The sequence below is a fragment of the Coenobita brevimanus genome, chromosome 21 (genome assembly GCF_032717465.1).
Source record: "Coenobita brevimanus isolate Jiangsu-jjx chromosome 21, ASM3271746v2, whole genome shotgun sequence".
Classification (NCBI taxonomy): domain Eukaryota; kingdom Metazoa; phylum Arthropoda; class Malacostraca; order Decapoda; family Coenobitidae; genus Coenobita; species Coenobita brevimanus.
The window spans coordinates 35930889-35953783 of NC_136974.1; the positions used below are offsets into that span (position 1 = coordinate 35930889).

The 22895-nt window shown below is 39.2% G+C and overlaps 1 protein-coding gene across 1 annotated transcript in view; it reads right to left on the reverse strand.

Annotated features, from left to right (window-relative positions):
• The window catches only part of LOC145392258 (phosphatidylinositol 3,4,5-trisphosphate 3-phosphatase and dual-specificity protein phosphatase PTEN-like), a 63923-nt gene that overhangs the window by 29810 nt on the left and 11218 nt on the right, over window positions 1-22895 (reverse strand). The window contains exons 5-8 of the mRNA XM_080266724.1: window positions 21315-21450; window positions 20990-21162; window positions 17832-17965; window positions 14069-14416 (exon numbers count right to left, since the gene is read on the reverse strand). Coding sequence (XP_080122850.1) covers window positions 14069-14416; window positions 17832-17965; window positions 20990-21162; window positions 21315-21450 — 791 coding nt within the window. The remainder of the gene's footprint in view (window positions 1-14068; window positions 14417-17831; window positions 17966-20989; window positions 21163-21314; window positions 21451-22895) is intronic.

The window sequence follows — 22895 nt, forward strand, 5'->3', positions numbered from 1 at the left end:
GGAAATAAATAATATATATACAATATATACATATAGAGAGAGACAGAGAGAGAGAGAAACAGGTGTGATGGGGGTAGGTAGTGATAATCCGATAATTGGTGGTCAAATTGGCAACGTCGCACTCGGGGGAATTCCAAATTCTGCCACACCCTGAACGGACTTCTTGCGGTGAAAGGACCATAGGACTGGATGATCGATGGATGGATGGATGGATTATTATTATTATTACTATTAGCATTAATATTATCATAATAATAATAACTATATAATACTGTACAGTGTCCACACAAAGCACACGCTAACAAATTACAGTCAAGAAGAAGAAGCACTGAGACAGTGCAACACCCATGCCATACAAAGATCACTGGGCACTTGTGCTCTTGGTGTGTGGTAATGATAATAAGCAGGAAACACAATCATGTAAGTGTTGTTGTTGTTGTTGTTCAGTAACCCCAATCCAGCTGGCTAAGCAGACCCATCAACTGCAGGTAAGCAACTGCCTTTGCAGGGCTGTCCCATGCTGTGAACCAGTGTTCCCTTGCAGTAGAAAGTGCCTCACTATAGTTAGGCACAGGGAAGAGTGTGGAAGTTTAGTTTCTAGATGGAAACTGCATCTGTCTCTCTCCATCTAGTTAACAAACACCAAATTAGGCTCCTCATCACCCTGTTACAGTATTTGGTTATAAGGTTACCACCTACCAGGTAAAGGGTTATATTAACTTTCCAACACACAATGTAACATTTATCATTCTTCACTTCTGAGGGCACCTGCCTTCCCAGAGGCAATGTAGATATTCTTGGTTGATTCATCCCAACCCTGAATGTCATCAGCATAATCTGTTCAGTAGTGGTTTTATAACTGCTTGCTCTGTAAGTATAACCTAAAATGGCACGATGATGACTACAATACTGCATTCTGATTATTCTAATGGGAAAATAAGCCCATTACTATAATCTGAAACCCTGCTTGGTGAATTTGAAGTTCAGAACAGCACACATTTGATATAACGAACTAATTGGTACCAGACCCTTGACGTTAAAGCCAATACTGTAGTTCGCTAACTTCGTACAACATGCTGTTTGGTAATCTGGTAATTTCCCAGGCATCGCGGCTTTTAACAAACAAAGACCATTAAATACAGTATAGAGCATTGTTCGGCCATACAGTCATACACAATAACATACAGCTAGGTCTAAATGTTTTTTTTTCTCAATACATGCTCTACTTATGGCTCCTCAGTCGCCCAGAGACTAATGTAGCATTTTACGAGATGTGGAGGAGTGCCAGTGTATGTGTAGAGACACAATGCTGGTCGGTGTTTCCCACTTGTCCATTATTGTATCAAATGAAAATTAATTAAAATAGGGTTCTGTTTATTGAGGGTGTACTGTACTTATTTGGGAGTGGAAGCTTATGAATTTTCAAAAGAAATTTCTGATTTTTATCAAATAAGAAGTTTTCAAGAAAACACCTGAAAAATATAAAAATTTAGTGCTGCCAGGCAACCGACCTAAGAACTTCTGGCATTTCTCCCTTGCCTCAGCAAGAGTTTAGAGTTACATCATACTTTCTTCTGTGAAACTTGCTGATGTATCAAAACATATTCAACTCTCTTGACAACTTATATGAAACGATAAAACAGATGGTACAAACATAGTATAGCTCTGCTTCCAGTATACTCATACTGTACAATGCTAATAAAATAAAATGTATAGACTCTATGGCCTAATACATCATTTGGCAAACTACAGCAAAAGCAATAATAAATAAGGCAAGCATGTTAACCACATCAATCCAGTGTTCTTCTTTTAGTTTATTCCCACAGACACCAGTTTTTATATTCAGCTTAGGAGTGCAACCCAGTAGTGAAGGGGTTACTAAAAGTTGTATCCATCCCTTCCAGTACAAAATAATAAATACAATGAAGGAACAAATCATTCATCATCAACATCTGTTGGGCCTCTTTTCCCACCCTAGGGCTGGGTGAGGAGTAGCAGAGTCCAGACAGCCCAAGACTGCCCAGTCCAATGGGCCACGCTTCCATTTCCTCATCATTCAAGTCCCCGGAATCCTAGCTCAATCTGATATGTCAAAAACTTTCACCACATTCTGTAGCTTCACACAAACATATCTGAAGAGTCAATCCGAACGCTGTCACGTTAAAAAGGGGTGCTGAATCCCTGATCATGCACTTCTTCTGACAACATTCATTCAGCCAGCTTGATCTCTTATCACTCCCTTAGTCTCACCAACTTCCACTCCTCTCTTCCTCACACACTCATCCATCGTATCCCTCCACCTTCTGCTTGGCCTACCTCACCTCCTCCCTCCTTCAAATTCATTCAGATATACCTTTTTCACCAGTCTATTGTCATACACTTTCTCCACATGACCATATCATCTCAGCACACTCTCTTCGATTCTGGCGTCCACAGACTTCCTCACTCCACATCTTTCACGAATCACATTATTTCATATCCACTCTCTGTACTCCACATACATTCCTCAGCAGTCATCTCCACTGCTCTCACTCATGATTTTTCGTTTTCATGCCACACCATAGTCTCACATCCATATGTTAAAGTTGGCTCTAACACTCCTTCATGTAAGCCTAGTGCAGCCGCAACACTCAAACCTCTGCTTGTTATCAAGGCCTTCATAGCACAAGCTACTTTCCTTTTCTGTGTCACTCCACTTTCCACTTCTTTTGCACTCCTCTCTTTTCTATCACTGTGCCCAGGCATTTGAACTCTCTCACCAATTCCAGTCTGTCTCCATTCATTGCAACATCACACTGGAAGTCACCTTCTCCCTATATTACCATCACTTTACTCTTTCCTACATTTACTCTCAAGGCACGACGTTCACAGACATCAGCAAAACGTTGCACTAGTCTACCAAGTTCTTTCCCAGTATTTGCAAGTAGCACTGAATCATCAGCATACAACAAATTTGAGATATTCCATCCATCACCATTCATTACCAATGCCATCCCTTTCTCCATTACTTGTGTTTTTACTTCTCTCATCACCCCATCCATATATATACATATATATATTGAACAACCATGGGGGCATCACACAACCTTGTTGCACACCCACATCAATCGTGAACCATTCACTTAGATGCCCATTTACCCTTACACATGCTTCACTGTCATCATAAAAAGTCTTGACGGCACCTAGCAGCTCACCACCTACACCATACATGCGCAAAACCTTCCACAATCATTACTTGTCTACTTCGTTGTAAGCTTTTTCCAGATCCATAAATGCCATAAACACCTTATAGTCTTTCTCACAAGCCTTCTCCACTATCAGTCTCACTGCAAATATTTGTTTTACACATCCTCTGCCACTCTTAAAACCACCCAGTTCATCACTCACTAGGACTTCTGATATCTCTCTTACTTTATAATAATTCTTCCATATACCTTCCCAACAACACTCAGTAAACTTATGCCACAGTAATTCTTGCACTCACTTTGCTCACCATTATTTTTGTGCAGGGGTACAATCACAGCCTTTTTCCACTCTGCTGGCATAGTTTCACTCATCTATGCCTTCTTACATATCTCCAACAAGCACTTCATTCCGCTCTCTCCACTACATTTAATCATATCTGCATACACCTCATCATCCCCAGGTGCTTTCCCATTTTTCAGCCACTTCACAACATTCTTCACCTGTGCAAATGTCATGTTTCCTGGCACTGCATGCCTTCTCTGCACACTCCCAAAACCAATCAAATTAATAAATAACTACACAGATAATCTCCCTTTAGCTGCATAAGGCTGTCTGATGATAGCAATACTATAACATCACAGAAAATATCTCACTGGATTGATGGGGTTTAATTCAAGAGACACAAGAATAAATACAGTCAATCCTTGAGTAACGGGCAGTTGAATAACACGTTTTTTGTTCTAACGTGGTCAGCAAAATGCGAAAAGTCATAATCAACATGGGGAAAAACTCGAGCTTACATGGGAAGTCAGCTGGCCTGGCAACAAAATTTGAAAGTCACACGTGGTGACATCAGCCGCCAGACTCGCCATGATTGGCCAGCTTACATCTGGGTACCTGTCCTGGACATACTCAAAGCCATATGGTCAGACAAAAATGTACGGGTTTCGAAATTTTAGGGGACAAAATGGAACAAAAATGTTTATTAATCAGAAAAAAAAGACTCTCATCCATGTGTCCTTGTAAGTTAGCGTTCAGTTCCACATTCTTTGTTCGATTTCGTGCTTCCCAACACATTTTGGACTGATACAGCATACAAGTATCAGTCCTATATCGTATCTCACTGAGTTCTTCCTGGGCTGTGCAGCAAGATTTTTTTTGTGTATGTTTGAATGTTGAGCGAAAACACTGACTCTTAGTCACGAGACATGATCAGCCCCAGCCACCCAGAAAGCGGCACATCTTCATGTATGCCCAGAAGTACAAGATGGTAAAGAAGTTAGAGTGGGGAAAGAGGAAGGTCAAAGTGGTGAATAAGCATGGTGTGAATGAAAGCACCATCAGAACAATTTGGTGGGACTGGGAGAAGATACAGAAGAACATGCATAGGAACCCTGGTGATGCAAACCTAGCAGTAATGAAAGTTTGTAATGTTGTCCTGAAGCTAACTGAGAAACTCATAGGGTGTTATGTGGAGCAACACAGAAAGAACAACATCCCTACCGAAAGCCGCATGATACGAGAGAAGGCGAAACTTTATGACAACAACAACACTGAGTGGGGGGCGGGCGTAGAGTGCTGGGGAGCTATGCATCAACAACACACGAGTACCCAGCCTAACTTTTGTATTTGTTAATGCTATTTTAATACCATTCATGTTCTTAATTACAATAGTCATATCTCTGGTTGGTGGGGGGCTCACCATCCACTCACTCGATGTAGTGTTGCTCTCCGGAGCCTGCTCTTTCCTATCTTCCTTCTCTCCATCCTTCCTCGTCTGTCTTTCTTTCCTTCAATCTTTCCTCTTCCTTCTGTCTATGAGTGACTCTACACTGGGTGACAAGCCAAATGGTTGTACACCAGGAAACCATAACCAAATTATGGCACCTGATGGTTTAGTGGACAAATTAAGTTGCACCAATAGGATTGAACCAGTGCAGGTTAATATCCAAGGGGCAGTTGAGGTTTATTGCTTGCGTAATGCCACTCAGGAATGGGTGAGGCTGGCCACTCTCATCTTCAATGTCAAAACCAACTTGCCTAGCCCTGAGGTCCTACGCTCCTTATAAGGCAACACTGGATTAGATGATGAATAAATTAGTGAAATATCTCTTTCAAAGTTTTACCTGATGGTAGGTACACGTAGGGGGTCATTTATATGGGGTACGGTGGTAAGAAGGGGTAAAAGTAAGTTTGGGAATGTCACCAGAACACCTATTATTGTTATACATGCAAACATATTGTCTGAGTGACGTGGGTTTGAGTAACACAGTCCTTGTCCAGTCCCTACTGCATTGTCGACGTTACTCGATGATTGAGTGTATATATTCAGGTTGCTGATACCAACTGCTAAGCTCAAATTACTGCAATTCAGATAAATATAAAACAAATAAAATAGGACTCAAAATACATTTTTAAAAATCAAAAGTTCAGTACAGTACTTACAATTACAACTCATACAGTACAGTACTGTACTTATATTTACAACTCAAAACTGGGGCATGACACACTGATAATCAATAAAAGGAACAAATTTACAAGTACTGTACCGTATGGCATGCTAAGTATAATAATAATAATAATAATAATAATAATAAGGAGGAGGAGGAGGAGGAGGAGCAGGAGGAGGAGGAGCAGGAGCAGGAGGAGGAGGAGCAGGAGGACACCATGATGTCAAGAGCAGACAACTACAACATGTGGGAAAAAGAAAGAAAAAAATAAAAAAGACAAAACAGACATAAAGATCGGCTAAGGCAGTCCAATAATGAACTGAGACTGACAGTATGTTTCTTGCATGAAATAAAAAAGACTTTGTGGAATAATCCAAATAAAGAATATACTACTTTTTCACATTATGCCAATGCTGAAATTAAAATGATTTGTGGAACAATCTATCTCTATCTATCTATTGCCAGATGCCTCAATCCCATTTGGGGTGGCCACAAACAAATCGCCTCCACGACGCCCTGTCCCCCGTCATTTCACTGCCCTGCTCCCAACTCACACCCCCCTCTCTCGTATACCTCTCCATCCCATCCCTCCATCTCATCCTCGGCCTCCCCCTCCCTCTTCCTCCCTCCACCTCACTCACATACACTCTCTTCGTCAGTCTCTCACCCTCCATCCTCTCCACATGGCCAAACCACCTCAGTGTGTTCCTCATAACGCTTCCTATCACATCCACATCCACACCACAACACTCCTTTATATCCTCATTCGTCAGCCTGTCTCTCCATGTGACTCCACAGGCTCCTCTTAAATAACTCATTTCCACCGCTCTCACTCTTGACTTGTGTCCTTCCAACAACGTTCAAGCTTCACTTCCATACGTTAGAATTGGTATCACAACACTGTCATGTAGCAACTTTTTCACTTCCATGCTCACTTCCCTGTTTCTTATCACTGCTTTCAAAGAACCAGCAACCTTTCTTCCCTGCTGTACCCTTTCAATCACTTCACCCTCCAAACCTCCATCCTTACTCATCACACTACCCAAGTACTTAAATGTACTCACATTTTCCAATTCCTCACCATCCAACCTCGCTGTACTTTCACTGACTTCACCTTTCTCAAAGACCATCACTTTACTCTTCCCTACATTCTTCTTTAGATTCCGTTTCTCACACACTCTCCCAAACTCATCCACCAAGCCTTGCAGCTCCCCTTCGTCTTCACTCAATAACACATCTGCAAACAACAGTACAGGGAGTTTCCAAACACTATCCTCTCTCACCAGGGCCACTCCAACATCCACTACCCTACCTTGTACCTCTTTTATTACCTCATCCATGTACAGATTGAACAACCATGGAGACATGACACATCCCTGTTTCAACCCAACCTTCATAGAGAAAAATTCACTTAGTTCACCATCCACACGCACTGCAGACTTAGCCCCATCATACATACTCTTCACAGCATTCAACAACTTCCCATCTACTCCATATATTCTTAATACTTTCCACAATCCTTGTCTATCCACCCTGTCATATGCTTTCTCCAAATCCATGAAAGCCGCATACAACTTCTTTCCCTTCTCTAGAAACTTTTCCACTAAAGATCTAAGAATGAAAATCTGATCTACACAACCTCTTCCCTTCCTAAAGCCTCCCTGTTCTTCTCCAACTAATTTCTCTGTTCTTTCTCTAACTCTGTCAATAAGTATCCTACCATACACTTTTCCTATTATACTAAGAAGACAAATGTCCCTATGATTACCACACACTTCTTTTTCTCCTTTTCCTTTGTACAAGGGAATAATTATACCTGACTTCCAATCCTCCGGGACTCTACCTTCCTCCCAGGCCAATCTACACATCTTCCACATCCATTCCAAATAAAGAATATACTAGCTCTTAAAGTTATGCCAATGCTAAAATTAAAAAGCTATCTATCTCTCTATTGCCAGACACCTTAATCCAGTAAGGGGTGGCCACAAACAAATAGCCTCTATATCATCCTGTCCAATGCCATTTCACTGCCCTCCCCTTAGCTCACACCCCCCTCCCTCATATACCTCTCCATTCCATCCCTCCATCTCATCCTCAGCCTCCCCCTCTGTCTCACCCTCTCCACTTCACTAACACATACTCTCCTCATTAGTCTCTCGCTCTCCATCCTCTCCACATGACCAAACCACCTCAATGTATTTCTCCTAACACTTTCTATCACATCCACATCACAATGTTCCTTCACTTCCTCATTTGTCAGTCTGTCTCTCCATGTAACTCCACACGCTTCTCTCAAATACCGGTAACTCATTTCCGCTGCTCTCACTCTTGACGTGTGTCCTTCCAACAAGTTCCAAGCTTCACTTTCATACATTAGAACTGATATCACAATTATCATGCTGCAAATTTTTTACTTCCATGCTAACTTCCCTATTTTTTATCACTGCTTTCAAAGAAGCAGCCACTTTTCTTCCTTGTTGTACCCTTTCAAGCACTTCATCCTCCAAACTTCCATCCTTACTCATTACGCTACCCAAGTACTGTACTTCAATGTGCTCAGTGTGCATAAAAAAAAAAAAAAAAAAAAGCTTTGTGAAATAAGCCAAATAAAGAACATTCAAGCTCTTCAAATTATGCCAATTAAAAAGCTTTGCAGATTAGTTCAAATAAAGAATTCACTGGTTCAAGTTATGCCACTGTTGAAATTAAAAAAGCTTTGTGGATTAATCCAACTAAGGAATATACAGTACTAGTTCTTCAAGCAATGCCAATGCAGAACTTTAAAAAACACATAACATTTATCAGTATCTTTCATCCTGAATACATGAAGATATCATAACTGAATAGTGAGGCCTAATACCACTGTAGAACAAGGCAATGAATGAAAAAAAAAATGATAATATTAGTAATGCAACAAACCAAAACAACTGGTGCTTTTAACATAACCACCATTTAGCTATAATAATAAGCGATAACACAATTCACTGCAATAAGAAAAACATGACAAACACTGGTCAAATATATCAGTAAGAACATTACTACACAGAATTTTTGTTATTTAAATAACTGTACTGTACAACCATTCAGATGGCTCTTTCTTAATGCTCCTGCTCAAGATAACTAAAAAGCCAATATGCCAAATCATTTACTTAATTTCAGAGTCAATGCTAGAGTTCAGTTTATTTTACTCCTATTATTATTATTATTATTTGGCCATGTGGTGAGGATGGAGGGTGAAAGACTGACGAAGAGAGTGTATGTGAGTGAGGTGGAGGGGGGAAGAGGGAGGGGGAGGCCGAGGATGAGATGAAGGGATGGGGTGGAGAGGTATATGAGAGACGGGGGTGTGAGTTGGGAGCGGGGCAGTGAAATGGTGGGGGACAGGGAGACGTGGAGGCGATTTATTTGTGGCCACCCTGAAGGGGATTGAGGCGTCTGGCAATAGATAGGTAGATAGATTATTATTATTATTATTATTATTATCATTATTATTATTACAAAAAAAAAAAAAAAAAAAAACATCCTTTTGAGATGCACAGGTTCAAGGTTGGGTTACCACAGTCCAAAAATTTCATGATAGGGAACTAATCAACACCTCTGGTACCATTTAAGTGACATGATTTTATTATACAATCCATGTAAAAAGTAATAACTATGTAAACAAATATCAAGCTTCAGCCACTGACTGATCAGGTACAGTATTTGGGTAAATAGAATTCTTCTGTGTAGTACTGTACATTAGATTGACAATTTGACAAACTTAAGACAAATGCTAGTATTTAAAGCTGTATAACATACAGTATTAAAAACATGATTCCAAAATTAAAAATAAAATCCTCTAATTCAATTAACAGGATTCTGTTAAGCAGCAGATATTTGTACGATAAATACATGATTTCTTCTTGCAACCTGTTTCATAAAATTCTTCATATAACCAAGATACCTCTGCATCATGGATTTGTCCTGTTCTTAAATAAGGATGGAGATGAAACAGGGGTCAGTATAACAGAGAATCTATCAAAGTAAATCACCTTTGCATCATCCCTAACTGGGATGAAAGATAACTGAATTTTGTACAAGTATTGTATACAAATCATCTTTGGAAACAGATTAATGAAAATACTACAGTATCCATCTACACCTTGTATTATTTTTAAAGAGAGGAAAATGGGAAAGGAGTCAGAGACTGACACTCCTCCCTTTTATAAAAGCACAGGAACAAGGAAACACCACTGCAAACTTCAGGGGAAATGTTTGGTTGATTTCCTTGTCAGATAGTCACAACCCTAAGTCTAGCACAAATGCTACAAGCTATCTCAAAACTTTCTATGACGAAGAAGGAAGCAAAACTGTACTAGAAATCTCTTTTCTCCTTCAATTCATGTTCCCAAAGAGCATAACAAAGAAGACTGGTGTAGCTTGATGCTGATGACAACAATAATTTTCAACATGTACATGCTAAACACACTCAAATTACTGGTAATGCAGGGTATAATGCATCATTCTGGAGCAGCATTGCCAAAAATAAGAAATCATTTGGACAATTGGGTTCTGAGGTATATACTAATACAATTTCTGTGTTATTTCAGTACCAATGTATGACTAAAATAACTGCCACATTCTGTTAGCTGAGATGCGTATTTCATCCTCCTTTCCAAATCGGAGGTTACTAGCTGCCAAAAAGATAACACTGTTATTAAATACAGTATCCAATGGTCATTAAAGGCACTTATTTCTACATCATTATCAGCTGTTATAATACTGCCATGTCTGTATTAAATTCCATTAATGCATTACTAATCTGATGTACTCAGCTTTGTACTGTGGTGTGGCTCTATTCTCCTCTATTCTCTCATACACTGCCAGTAGTCTCAAGTCTATGAAAAATTCAACCTTTGCCATGTTGGAATTCTTACTGTGCTCTATTACTGCTGAAATGCTGTTGAAGCAATGAGCATGGTATATAACATTTCATGTCACTGATTATCGTTACCCAATTATGGTTCAGATATCAAATCTCCTCACAATTAAATATGAGGAATGTTATAGTGCACTCCCTGTCACTGTATGATATTCATATAACTGTAATAAAATGCCTGTCTCCAACTTTGTATAACTGGACTGAAGTTGCATATAACTACATAAATTCATAGCCCCATTCACCTCAAATAAAAACTCAAATGTTCTCTGCAGTAACATCTGCCTGTAAACCATCATTAAAGAATCGGAGACACAATTCTCTGAGTATGAAGCATTATTTTGTCACATTCTTCTGACTTGCTACTCTTTACATTCTCAAGGAAGTCTGTGACACTGCCTGATGTGTTTCTCCCCATTATGAGAGCCAACTTATCAACCAGCTCAATTATCAGTTTATGTGAAAAAATCAACATACTAATGATCAGATATTTAGTATATGCTCTGATCATATAAGCATGAGTTCACTGGAGGAAATGTTATTCCAGAGTTTTATGGAATCAAAATATGAAAACAAAAACATAATAATCATCCATAATTTTTTACAAGTGAAAATTAGTTGACAACTCTGTTCCGTAGAAAATTTCTAATGGTATTACTTTCACAATCAAACAGTTCTTATAAATATAACAAACCAGTTTTAAAAAAGGCATGAGTATATTACAAACCAATCATCTGCAGTTTGAACAGTATTAGGAAAAGTTACATTAAAGCCATGCCCATTCTGGGTTTCTTGGTTGGAGGGCAACATGGTCTATAAACAATGAAAAACTGAACAACCATTGAACTACAATATTTATTTTTTACAAAAGTGCAAGACAAAAACCTTTTCCTTCATGTGCATACCATAACATATTGGCTTAATTGTGTCTTTATACACTCCAACCAAATAACCAGCAACGGATATTCCATCTACAAGTGAGTGAATCTAAAAAATAACAAAGTTTATGGAAGGCAGGGAGTGTGAAAGAAAAGTGCATGCACATACCATGGCAACCACCCTTCCCTTCACAACTGTCAAAAACCATATACAGCAAATTGGAAGTGCTATAATCGGACACTTCATTTGGTCTTCACCTGTAAAGTATGATGACTTTTCTTTTCTACCACCAATCTTATTTAGCTTAGGAATCCACCCTGTAGTAAGGGGTTTGAAACAGTCTCTATTCACAACGTCAGTAAATCCATCTTTTTAATTTTTCTTGCTATTGTCAGTCTGTTTTTATTTTATTCAGTTTTGGTGCAACTCCAAGCATAGTGAATGTGATAAAACAGCATTAGGGGTCTGCTGTCCCTCTGTGTTCAAACCAATACCTAAATGCAACCAATATTCAATACCTAAATGCAGCCAATATTCATATTATGCTTAGCTTAGAAAGACTATCACTTTAGTTGAGTACTGTTACATATACAGTACTGTAACTTTATTTCTGAACTTAGTACAATGTTGGAATTGAAGAATTAGTATCTAATGTATAATTTGCAAAATCTATCAAACTGGTGATACACACTAATTTTAATTCACCACTAATATTCGTCATACTGTACTATTTACGTGTTTGTCATTACTGATCCTTTCGATATTGTAGACTGTATACTGTACTTGATTTGAGCTACCAACAGAAATACTGTATTTATTCAGCAAAAAAGTTCAATAAACAACATGATGATGATTTCTTAGTTTAACTGAAATACCACATTCTTACCACTTTGTACCCTATCCTCAATCCTACCAACATCAATAATTCACCAAAACAGGTCCACTTATCCAGTGGTTGCACTTCTAAATCCTAAAACAATTATATACACTGAGGTAATCAAGGAAAGTTCACGGGACAGAACGGCCTGTTATACTTTAGTACTGACTCAAATGAATGTTCTATGTACAATATTAACTACAGAACAGTAATTCCATTCAACTGGCAAAACAGATTATTACCTTTAATACCAACACAAAAATGCTACTCGTCATTTATATATTTCTGGTAATCTAGCTCTCAAGTAATTTATATATTTCTAGTAATCAAGCACATCTTAAGTTTCACATCACAACTGCAGGTGTAAAGTGAGTGAGGGATGGGTGGGGTTTATCAGCAGTACCACATAAGATCAATTTGAATATCTGCTGTTATAAGCACAAAAAGCAAGGTTAATCCAATTTTGTTTGTGGGAAAAACTGTGACCAAATGGAGAGCAACATGAATAAAGCCTACACGACATTTCCAATAGATGATATTTTCACAGATGAATCTGAACCTGTCCATTACTATACAAAAGGGTACAGTACTGCTATACACAAATACAAAACAATACAAGTAGTCTGACAGGTAGCTTCTCTGTTTTCTCTCTCACCAACTATTCTCTATTTGTCCAAAACAATGACCAACTCTTGATAGTGCTCAGTATGATTTGGGAATGATCAATTATTACAACTATAAATAATAGGGAAAGGGGGGAGCCAAATAAATAACACATTAGCAATATACTGAGGTTCAATGAAAGCCAAACAACAGGTGAGCGCACAACTTGCTGTCTACAGGCAAGAAAAAGCAATTAATTCACTGCTTAGTCAACATGCAATGGGGGAGGGGGAGTAAAACTCTGGTGATCAAGAGGACAGAAATTCAAAGGTGTGCGCAGAGAAAAAGCTAAGTGATATTTCAGGACGGGAGGGGGGAGGGACGTCTTCTTATCAGAGGGTAATATTTGAGCATCCCCTTGTAAAGTTACAAGTGCTTGATGAAGACTACACAGGGCTACAGTCATCTCAGACACTGGTACAAATAAATAATGTACTGGTGCATAATGATTTTACTGTTCTCATAATGTTTACAAGTGAAGTAACAGTTTCAAAGATGCCTGACATAACAGGAATCAGTACTCAAACATTAATTGCTGAAACTTTTGACATACTAAAATAAATGTCTTTTAAGTAGTTCTCAACAGCCAAGGAGAGCTTATTAAATCACAAAAGATGAAGTTTTGTGCTGCAAATCAAGCAGAAGAGAACTGTTCTAGTATTGTACTCCAAAAACCTTTAATCATCACTTGCTTTGAGGTTTTGAGAAAGGGGAGTGTAATCACTGATTATGTATGAGAAGTGGGAAGGGGCTGTGTGCGAGACTCCACAAGTTAAGCAGAACACAAACCACACTGAGAGGGGCAGAGCAAGTCTCATAGCAGGACAGGGTGGGCAAGGCAATTTTAATGCAATCACCTTAACATATGCCAATGGTAGGCTACAATGAAAAAAGAAATTAACAGGGCTTCAGAATTTACATCAGACAATGGTGCTAAGTGACTTGACAATAACTTTACTACAGTGTGAGAAACATTATGTTTCATAAAGATCTAGTAATCAGATGAAAATGGTGTGAGGTTCCAAGATTTCCAGCCCAACTGTCCGAGTCCTGCCCCACCCCAGCCCAACATACGGGTGCTATGTGGATCCTTACGGGATATGTTGTGTGTGATGACGACGGCGGTGGCGAATATCAGTGTGGGAGACTTGTCGGCTGTCATGGTGATAGCTGTGATGGCGGGCATGTGGTGGGGGGCTAGGAGGATGAGGACGTGGCGGGGGTGGCCAGTCATCAAGAGCCAAAGAGGTAAGGTGCCCAGTGGGGAGGCTCTTGCTCTCGCCTCGTTCTCGGCTTCTACGTTTTGGCTCCCTCGCCTCCTGTCTCTCTCCCCCTCCCAATCCAGTAGGGGGGAAACCTCCTCCCCTGCTTCGTCCAGACTCCCCAGACTCCCGACGTTTGTGGCGATTACTTTCATTCTTGGCCAGACGGAAACTGTTACTTCTGTACAGACCAACACATACATATGCTGGACGCACCATCAGAGGAAAGCAAGCACACCTACAATCTCCCTTAATTTCAATTGACCTTGCATTTCCAATTAGCCTCAAAATGAAAAATACAATATACAATATAGCACAAACAACAATCTGTGATATACTGAACAAACAGCATTAATGTGTGAGTCAGGCATTTTCATAGTGAGTGCTATTTCATCAATATTTTTATTACCCTGAGAACTATTTATTCTTCTGTATGTCTTATAACACATACAACATAACTATCACTCTTCACAGCACTTCTGTGCACATACAAATACAGGAAGGGTAAAGGTGAAGACAACCACAAACTGTGAATTTATTGTGGTTAAGTTTAAGTACCTGTATTGGTTGGAGATTGTTAGACTGCATTTTATTGTAAATGGCATCACTAGCAGTGAGGCTGAAAAGTTAAATGCAGTATCTTTTAATTTTGCTTTATAAAAAAAAAAAAAAAAAAAAAAAAAAAAAAGGTGTTTGTCCTCCCTTTCATAACTGGTTTAATAATACAAACCTCTGCTCCATCCACTGAAAAAGCTTCTTTACTCAACTCACTCCAGTAAACTAATCCACTTCCTTTCCCATGTAACTGAAAGTACTCTTTTTCCCAGTGTATAGTGCTCTATGAGAATGTTTTAACCTATATCATAATCAGAAATATATAAGCAATTATTTTATGCTTTGCATTACAACACACATCATTTTCATATACTGGAAGTCTTGAGTATCATTCTATTCCCACACTATATACTCTACCTAGTATCAACTGCTTTTCTTAACCCTGTCATTACAATTACATCATAGTTTAAATTAATCTTGCAGTATGGACAGTTGCCATTAGGTGAGCAAGGCCAATGCATGCATGCATGCTGAAGCCTTTATAAATTATATGATACAATATAACTGCAACCTCCAAACTTTTTTAATCAACATAGGATAAGCTTCTTTTATTCTGGGTTATGAAATATCCATGAATCCCTTCAGTATGAGGGCATATTTTTTTACTTTTTCTTGTTCTATCCAGATTATCTGACTGTGCAGAAACCTCTCAAAACAAGGGATCAGAATCTCCATTACACTCTTCCATTATAAAAGGTCTCCTCAAAGCTAAAGACAATAATTAGATGGTGGCCTGATTAAAATTAAAATGTCATGTGACTGAAAAAGCTAACCCTCAATGCATTATATAATAATATCCTCTCCTAGCTTATTCTTCCTACCTTCATATGAAGTTTATCAACTTCCAAATACCTCCTGCACTGACAGGATTAAAATGTATTACTGCAACCCACACTCAGATTTCTCTCATTTGATATCCTGGCACTGCATGAATGAATTAAAAGCTTCCACATGCATGCTGTTTCTGTCTTTTTCTTTCTTTCTTTCTTCTTTTCATCTTTTAACATATTCCTAATTCTGAATATGATAACATGTTCTGCTTCACAAACAATTCATTAAAAATGTTTTGCACGGGTTTCATAAACATCAAATAACAAATCTACAAGATATTAAGAACTTTAACACCAAAAAAAGACAACTCTGATGGCATTATACGTACCTGTACAGCTGCAGACATAAATACTGATCCACTTAAATTTGATTAAAAAATAGGCTGGTGTACAGTACTGAATATTACAAGTGACCACTGATACTCAACAATGAGTACAAAGTTTTCAAATTTCAAGTAAACTTTTTAGCTAAAATTCTAAATTTCTTACCGTAACAGTGCTTTTGGTAATGACCAATTCACCATTCAAAAAAAGTATGATATTACTATAAAAAAAATGGATTTCCATCCATCCATCCATCATCCAATCCTACGTTGCCCCCTGAGGAGTGTACAAGCCTGGGGCCAGGCAAGTTGGTCCTGACATTTAAGATGAGAGTGACCAGCCTCACTCATCCCTGAGTGGCATTACGTGAGCAATAAACCCCAACCATCCCTTGGATATAAACCTTCACCAGCTCAATCCGATTGGAGCACCGTAATTACCCACTAAACCACCAGGCGCCAAAACTCGGTTATACAGTATGGTTACCACCCAGCATAGAAAATGGTTTCCTGTGAACAGGAAACCATTTGGCTTGTCACTCAGTGTAGTCACCCAAAGGCAGAAGGAAGAGGAAAGAATGAACGAATGAAAGACAGGAGAGGGAGTGTAAAGTCACTCGTAGGCAGAAGGACGAGGAAAGAACGAAGGAAAGAAAGACAGAAGAGGATGGAAGGAAAGAAGGATGGAGGAGAGGAAATGGAAGACACCCGAGAGCAGCACTACATCAAGTGAGTGGATGGTGACCAGCAAACTAAATATAAAAGCCTCCAAAATTAACTTCTGGATGAAATACATAATACTGATGTAACCAATCTGGTACCCTACTTTAAACTACATATATGAACAACTGTCTGGTGCAGCTTGTCAAAAAAAATTTATCTTAAATGTCAAGCTGCAGAAAAAAAAAGAAAAAATAATAATAATTTTCCATCTTCCAAATAATACTATTCAGATTTCTTTATATCAAGTACCATTACTGTACAAAAGTGATTGACTGTTCAACATCAGTAACAGTACAGGACATGTCCTCACCATGCTGAGAATAGTTTAAGTTTTCAATCACACATAATCTATCTAAGATGTTCCATTTCTATATCAGTATGCAGAGTTTCTTAATCACTATGAACCATAAACATGCACAGACATCAAAATCAGACAAATCCCATGACATCACAATTCAAAACACCATCTGCAATGTTGAACTTTATTGTTGCATATGGTGTACTTACATATTATATTCAGCTACCACTGAGTGTTTTCATTCATCTCAGTGGAATCTTAGCATTCACTGGAGGGAAAAAAAAAAAAAATCTTTTCCTCTGCCATTAACCTCCTCATAATAATTTTTTTTCCTTTTACTCTTACTAACTCCAGATAATTTCATCTAGGTCAGGAAAGACTTTTCAAGCTGAAGGGGTTAAATATTGTACAGGATTCATTAACACGTTCGGTACTAATGCCCTTCCTAAATTAAGTAAAATCGAGAAATTGCTAAAATACTAATACATAACTAGACTGAAGGGACTAGGGCTGCTAGAAATTTACTTTAAATACCATACGACTGTTTTCAGTCAAGAGAAACCCACACAGTCAAAAGCATCAAAAAATATCTCAAGTAATTTTTCTTCTACAGTACTATTAATGCACTTAGTTATCTAATTTAGGCTAACATCATATGGTTTCATTATCAAAAAAATCCTGCAAAATGCATCTAATGCATCTGCAAATTTCACGTAAGCTACATCCATAGTGCAAGGTTTTATTCACTTAAGAAATCCTGGGAGTTACGGGTTAAACGATAAGGTGCAAATAAAAAAGATACTGTACCTCTGTCTAGTGATGTGAGTGGTACAGGTATTGTGATTGTTTTGGTCGGAGGTTGTTATCTCACACCCATTGCTCACCTTCTTCCCTTCCTCAAATATAAAATGCGTATTGAGCCAGGCACTGAACAGTTTTTCCTGGAAAGAAAAAGTCATCATAACAAAAAATTAAGTACAGAATTTCTCAAAAATAAAAAACTGTATTGTTACCGTAAACTGGGGTGAATTCGGACGATTTTTTCGTTTTTTTGTGCCACGTAATCTAGTTTTTAATTCAATCCAAGATCTTAAGTATTGTATGTCGGGCTGGTCCACTAGGGTATCGAATCATAGCAGTAAAAAATTTAAAATGTTTCATATATAATTATAGCAAATATAGTAATAAGTGTCCGAATTTGTACTCAAACTTTGGTGACTTCGGACATGTTGTATACAGTACTCGTCAGAAGTATTCAGCGTTGTCCGCCGGGCGCGCAATACTTATGGCCCAAAAAGAATCACCCATTTTTGGGGGTAAGAATTGAGCCACAAGTTTGAGCTCCGAGCATGACGTCACGGTAGCCTGAGGCCTTCCGACACGCTGGTTGGTTCCCGCCTCAGTCGCCCACGGGCTGCCTGAGAGAGAGGAATTCCGCCGAGTGTCCCTCTCAAATTGCGCCATTTTTTACCGAGTGTCCCGCAGTGTTTTGGCCTTTAAAACTTTGTTATGGCACCTACCCGTGAACTATCGAGTGAAATCATATCCCAGATCATTGCTCTAAAGGAGGCAGGCCACCAGACAAAGGAAATTAGTGAATTGGTTGGTGTGGCACGATCGACAGTGCGTCGTTGGTGTGCGCGGTTTCGGGAGGAAAACAGTGGTGAAGTTCCCACAAAGAAACCGAGGTCTGGTAGGCCTAGGAAAACTTCCCCAAGGTCTGTTAATGTTTTAAAACGTGCAGTGGAGTTTAATCCTCGTGTGAGTGCAAGGAAAATTAAGGAGAGCAACCCAGAAGTGTTTGGTGAGGTGTCAGTGAGAACAGTGTCTCGTAGGGTGCATGAGCTTGGTTACACAAGTCACAGGCCTGTGAAAAAGCCTCTTCTCTCTAGCAGCCAGAGAATTCGTAGGCTTGCCTTTGCTAATAAATATCTAAACTGGGGTGAGGAGCAATGGTTGTCAGTGTTGTGGTCTGATGAGGCAACATTTAGTGTTACCTGTAACAGAGGAGCACGCAAAGGTAGTGACCCACTTGACCCACGGTATGTAGAAAGCACAGTTAAACATCCTGATTCACTCATGGTATGGGGTTGTTTCTCAGGGAAGGGTTTGGGGAAGCTTGTTGTACTTCCCAAGAACCTCAGAGTGAATCAGGATGTTTACCTGGAGCTTCTGTGTGATCATTTACCAGACTCCTTCGAGCTAACAGGTGCACGAGTGTTTCAGCAAGACGGTGCACCTGCTCACAAGGCCAAATCGGTCACCAATTGGCTTCGTGACTGTGAGGTATCATTCATGACAGACTGGCCAGGAAATAGCCCAGACCTCAACCCGATTGAAAACCTCTGGTACCTCATAAAGAAGAGTCTCCAAGGGAAGGACGTGAGCTCTCTGCCTAAGCTGGAAGCCGCCATTCGTGACTCCTGGGACAAAATACCGCTCCAGCACCTCAGGAGCCTTGCCCTTTCACTTCCAAGACGTCTCAGGTCCGTGAAGAAACGTAAAGGCTACCCTACGAAGCACTAAAGGTAAATAAAATGCATTATTTATATGTTTTTTCAATGTTGAAAGGTTTGTTTCTCAGGAGGGACGCAGGGCGCTCCATACTTCTGACGAGCACTGTAAGTTCGTACATAAATAGAAAATGAATGCAGATGACTACCCTGGGTTCCCAGTTTAGTCTTGGAAGTATGTGGGGCCATTTCGGACGTTCTGGGGCTTTTAAAAAAATGTTCTTTCATTACAAAAATAATCTCACTCCCTGATAAAATAAGCTAATGACTGTAATGAGATACGAACATAACAGCAATTTTATTTTTTTCCTTGGTTTAAATAAAACATATTGGAACACATATAGATAATATAAATGTAGCTACAAACCTTCGTACTGTATATACAGTACTTAGCAATCATTTCTGACTAATAATTTTGTTTTTGGAAGACTAATGGAAAATTAGTTAAAGGTGATTTGTAACAGGATTATTTGGCTTTACCAATTTTTTGCTTGCTTTTTTCACTAAGATAAGGAGCTTAATCTCCACCAGTTCTTTTCTTAAATGTTCGAGTCATTGGGTGACCTTGCTTAAACAGGTAGTACCTTAAAAGCTCAAGAGTATACCAGTAAATGACACATATGAACCCAATTACACACAATATCCACATCTGGCAAATTATAGGCAATTGTACGTTGTAAAAAATGTTATTTTTTCATTCATAATCCTCCTGTCCGAATTCACCCCAATGTCTGAAATGACTCCAATTTGCATTGAAATTTTAAAAATTTCATTAAATGCCCAATTAAGGGATTAATTGAGAAGATAACGCCAATTACTTACTTTGCACCTTCACACTATGCATGAAAGTACATCTGGGCACCGAAGATTTTCCTGCATCTATTCATTAACATTTCTGCCAAAGAAAGTTTGCCAATGTTACGAAATTTATTCTTTTTATATCTGTTTGCATTTTAGTATATATTTGGTATGTGTCATGTGATATGCTAAATATCTTTATACACAAAAGTAGAGTAAAGAATTACAAACAACTGGGTGCAAACAGATTTCTAATACGTTTATTCATTAATTATTAATTCATTTAAATAACTTTTTATTGCAATAATATCCAAATTCGCCCCAAGTCCGAATTCATCCCAGTTTACGGTATGTTTCATTACCTAGTTTCTTGATTATCTGGCAATATAAAATCAGTCCTCACTTAAGGGATATGTGCAGGCAAAAATGTTACTCCGAGACACACCTCCAGTTCATGACAAGAAAAAAAATCGCAGGCAACTTTATGGAAGAAAAGTAACGAATTTCGAGAAATTAATAGTTATTTTGCTGAATTATATCCTTCTATCCCCTTTAGCTCTTCAGTTATCTGCAACTATTTTTCTAAAACATTTAGACCAGTAGTTTCCTTACAAATTCTAAATCCCACTGAACTCTAAACACCAAGCCACTTACCGTCCGCCTGACAAAATTGGTCCGTTTGAGCTCAATCTTGATGTCCCCAGACATAGGCCTAGCAACTTCATCTTTAACAGGGAGGTGAAGGCGTTCCTTGCCCTTGCGTACATCGCACGGTTGTGAGCAATACCCTTTTTTGTTGCTGTGGGAGCTCACCACTAGGTACACCTCTGGGGAAGAGGATCTGATGATGATGATGATAATGATTAAAATACCATGGATCAGCAAATATATAATCCATTTTATTATAATTTACGGAGGAAGGGAAACTTGTCAGAATAGGATTGGATGAGAGGGTAAATAAAAGCTCTAAAATACAAACCTGAATTAACACTGGAGAGTGGCGCAGTCATCCGAGCTTCCCTGAGGCGCACATAAGGTGGGTGGTAATTAAAGTTTGAGGCGACTAGTTTGGCATAATATTCCACATATCTTCTTTGGCTAGGTATAGTTACTCCCTGCAAAATTAAAATAGAATGTGTTAAGTATCGACTAGGGTACAATGAATGAGCCTACACGTCTGCTTTCTTTACAGCATCATGTTTCAGGTAATAGGAGTAAAAAACTAACAAGGGGGGTCAGGGATGGAGGTCCATCATAACAAGTTGTCTCTCATATAGTAAATTCATCATATGGTACTGGTACCAGAATTTAGCAGTTTTCCTGGACACCAATTTTATTGTCATTGCTCAAACAAGTTCATAGTCTTTTATTCAATCAGAAACAAAAGAAAGAACAGCTAAACATATAACACTTTTACAGTCAAAAAAATAAAATAAAAATCCATCCATCCACCCATCATCCAATCCTACATTGCCCCACGAGGAGCGTACGAGCCCAGGGCTAGGCAAGTTGGTCCTGACATTTAAGATGAAAGTGACCAGCCTCACTCATCCCAGAGTGACATTACATGAGCACTAAACCCCAATCGCCCCTTGGACATAAACCTTCACCAGCTCAATCCGATTGGAACGCCATAATCATCCACTAAACCACCAGGCGCCAAAATTTGGTTATATGGTTGCAACGCTGCATAGTAAATGGTTTCCTGGTGTACAGGAAACCATCTGGCTTGTCACTCAGTGTAGTCACCCACAGGCAGAACGAAGAGGAAAGAATGAAGGAAAGAAAGAAAAAAGAGGAAGTGTAAAGCTACCTGTAGGCAGAAGGACGAGGAAAGAATGAAGGAAAGAAAGACAGAAGAGGATGGAAGGAAAGAAAGATGGAGGAGAGGAAAGGGCAAACACCTGAGAGCAGCACTGCATCAAGTGAGTGGATGGTGAGTGACCCCACTAAAAATCAAAAGCTGAAATCATTTAGCATTATTTACACCAGCTGTGTGGCCTGAACTGTAAATGTCTGTCTCACTTTGCATGTCCACCTTGATAGAAGTCCCACATAACAGGATCTATCGTAATGGGGTTTTACCGTACGCCTACTTCAAACACCGTATTCTACAAGCCGAGACTTGTACAAGACTACTGCAATTCTATCTATCCATCTATCTACAGCCCAATGCCCTAATCCCAATAAGGGTGGCCGCAGACAAAACGCCTCCAAGTCGCTATGTCACCCACCATTTGACTGCCCTCCCCCCAACTCACTCCCCCTTCCCTCATATACCTCTCAACTCCATCTGCAATTCACCCTAACGTAATATCCACCTATCATACAAGAATAACCACAGCCCTTACCTTACTGACATTAGTGACGCTGTGTACGATTCCTTACTCAATATTTATTAAATCTTTATCAAATGTATCTGGTAGGTGGGGGCACTCAGCATCCACTCATCTGATGTTGTGCTGCTCTCAGGCAACTGCCCTTTCCTCTCTTCCTTCCTCTTCTGTCTTTCCTTCTTTCTTTCCTCTTCCTTCTGTCTATGGGTGACAAGCTAAGTAGT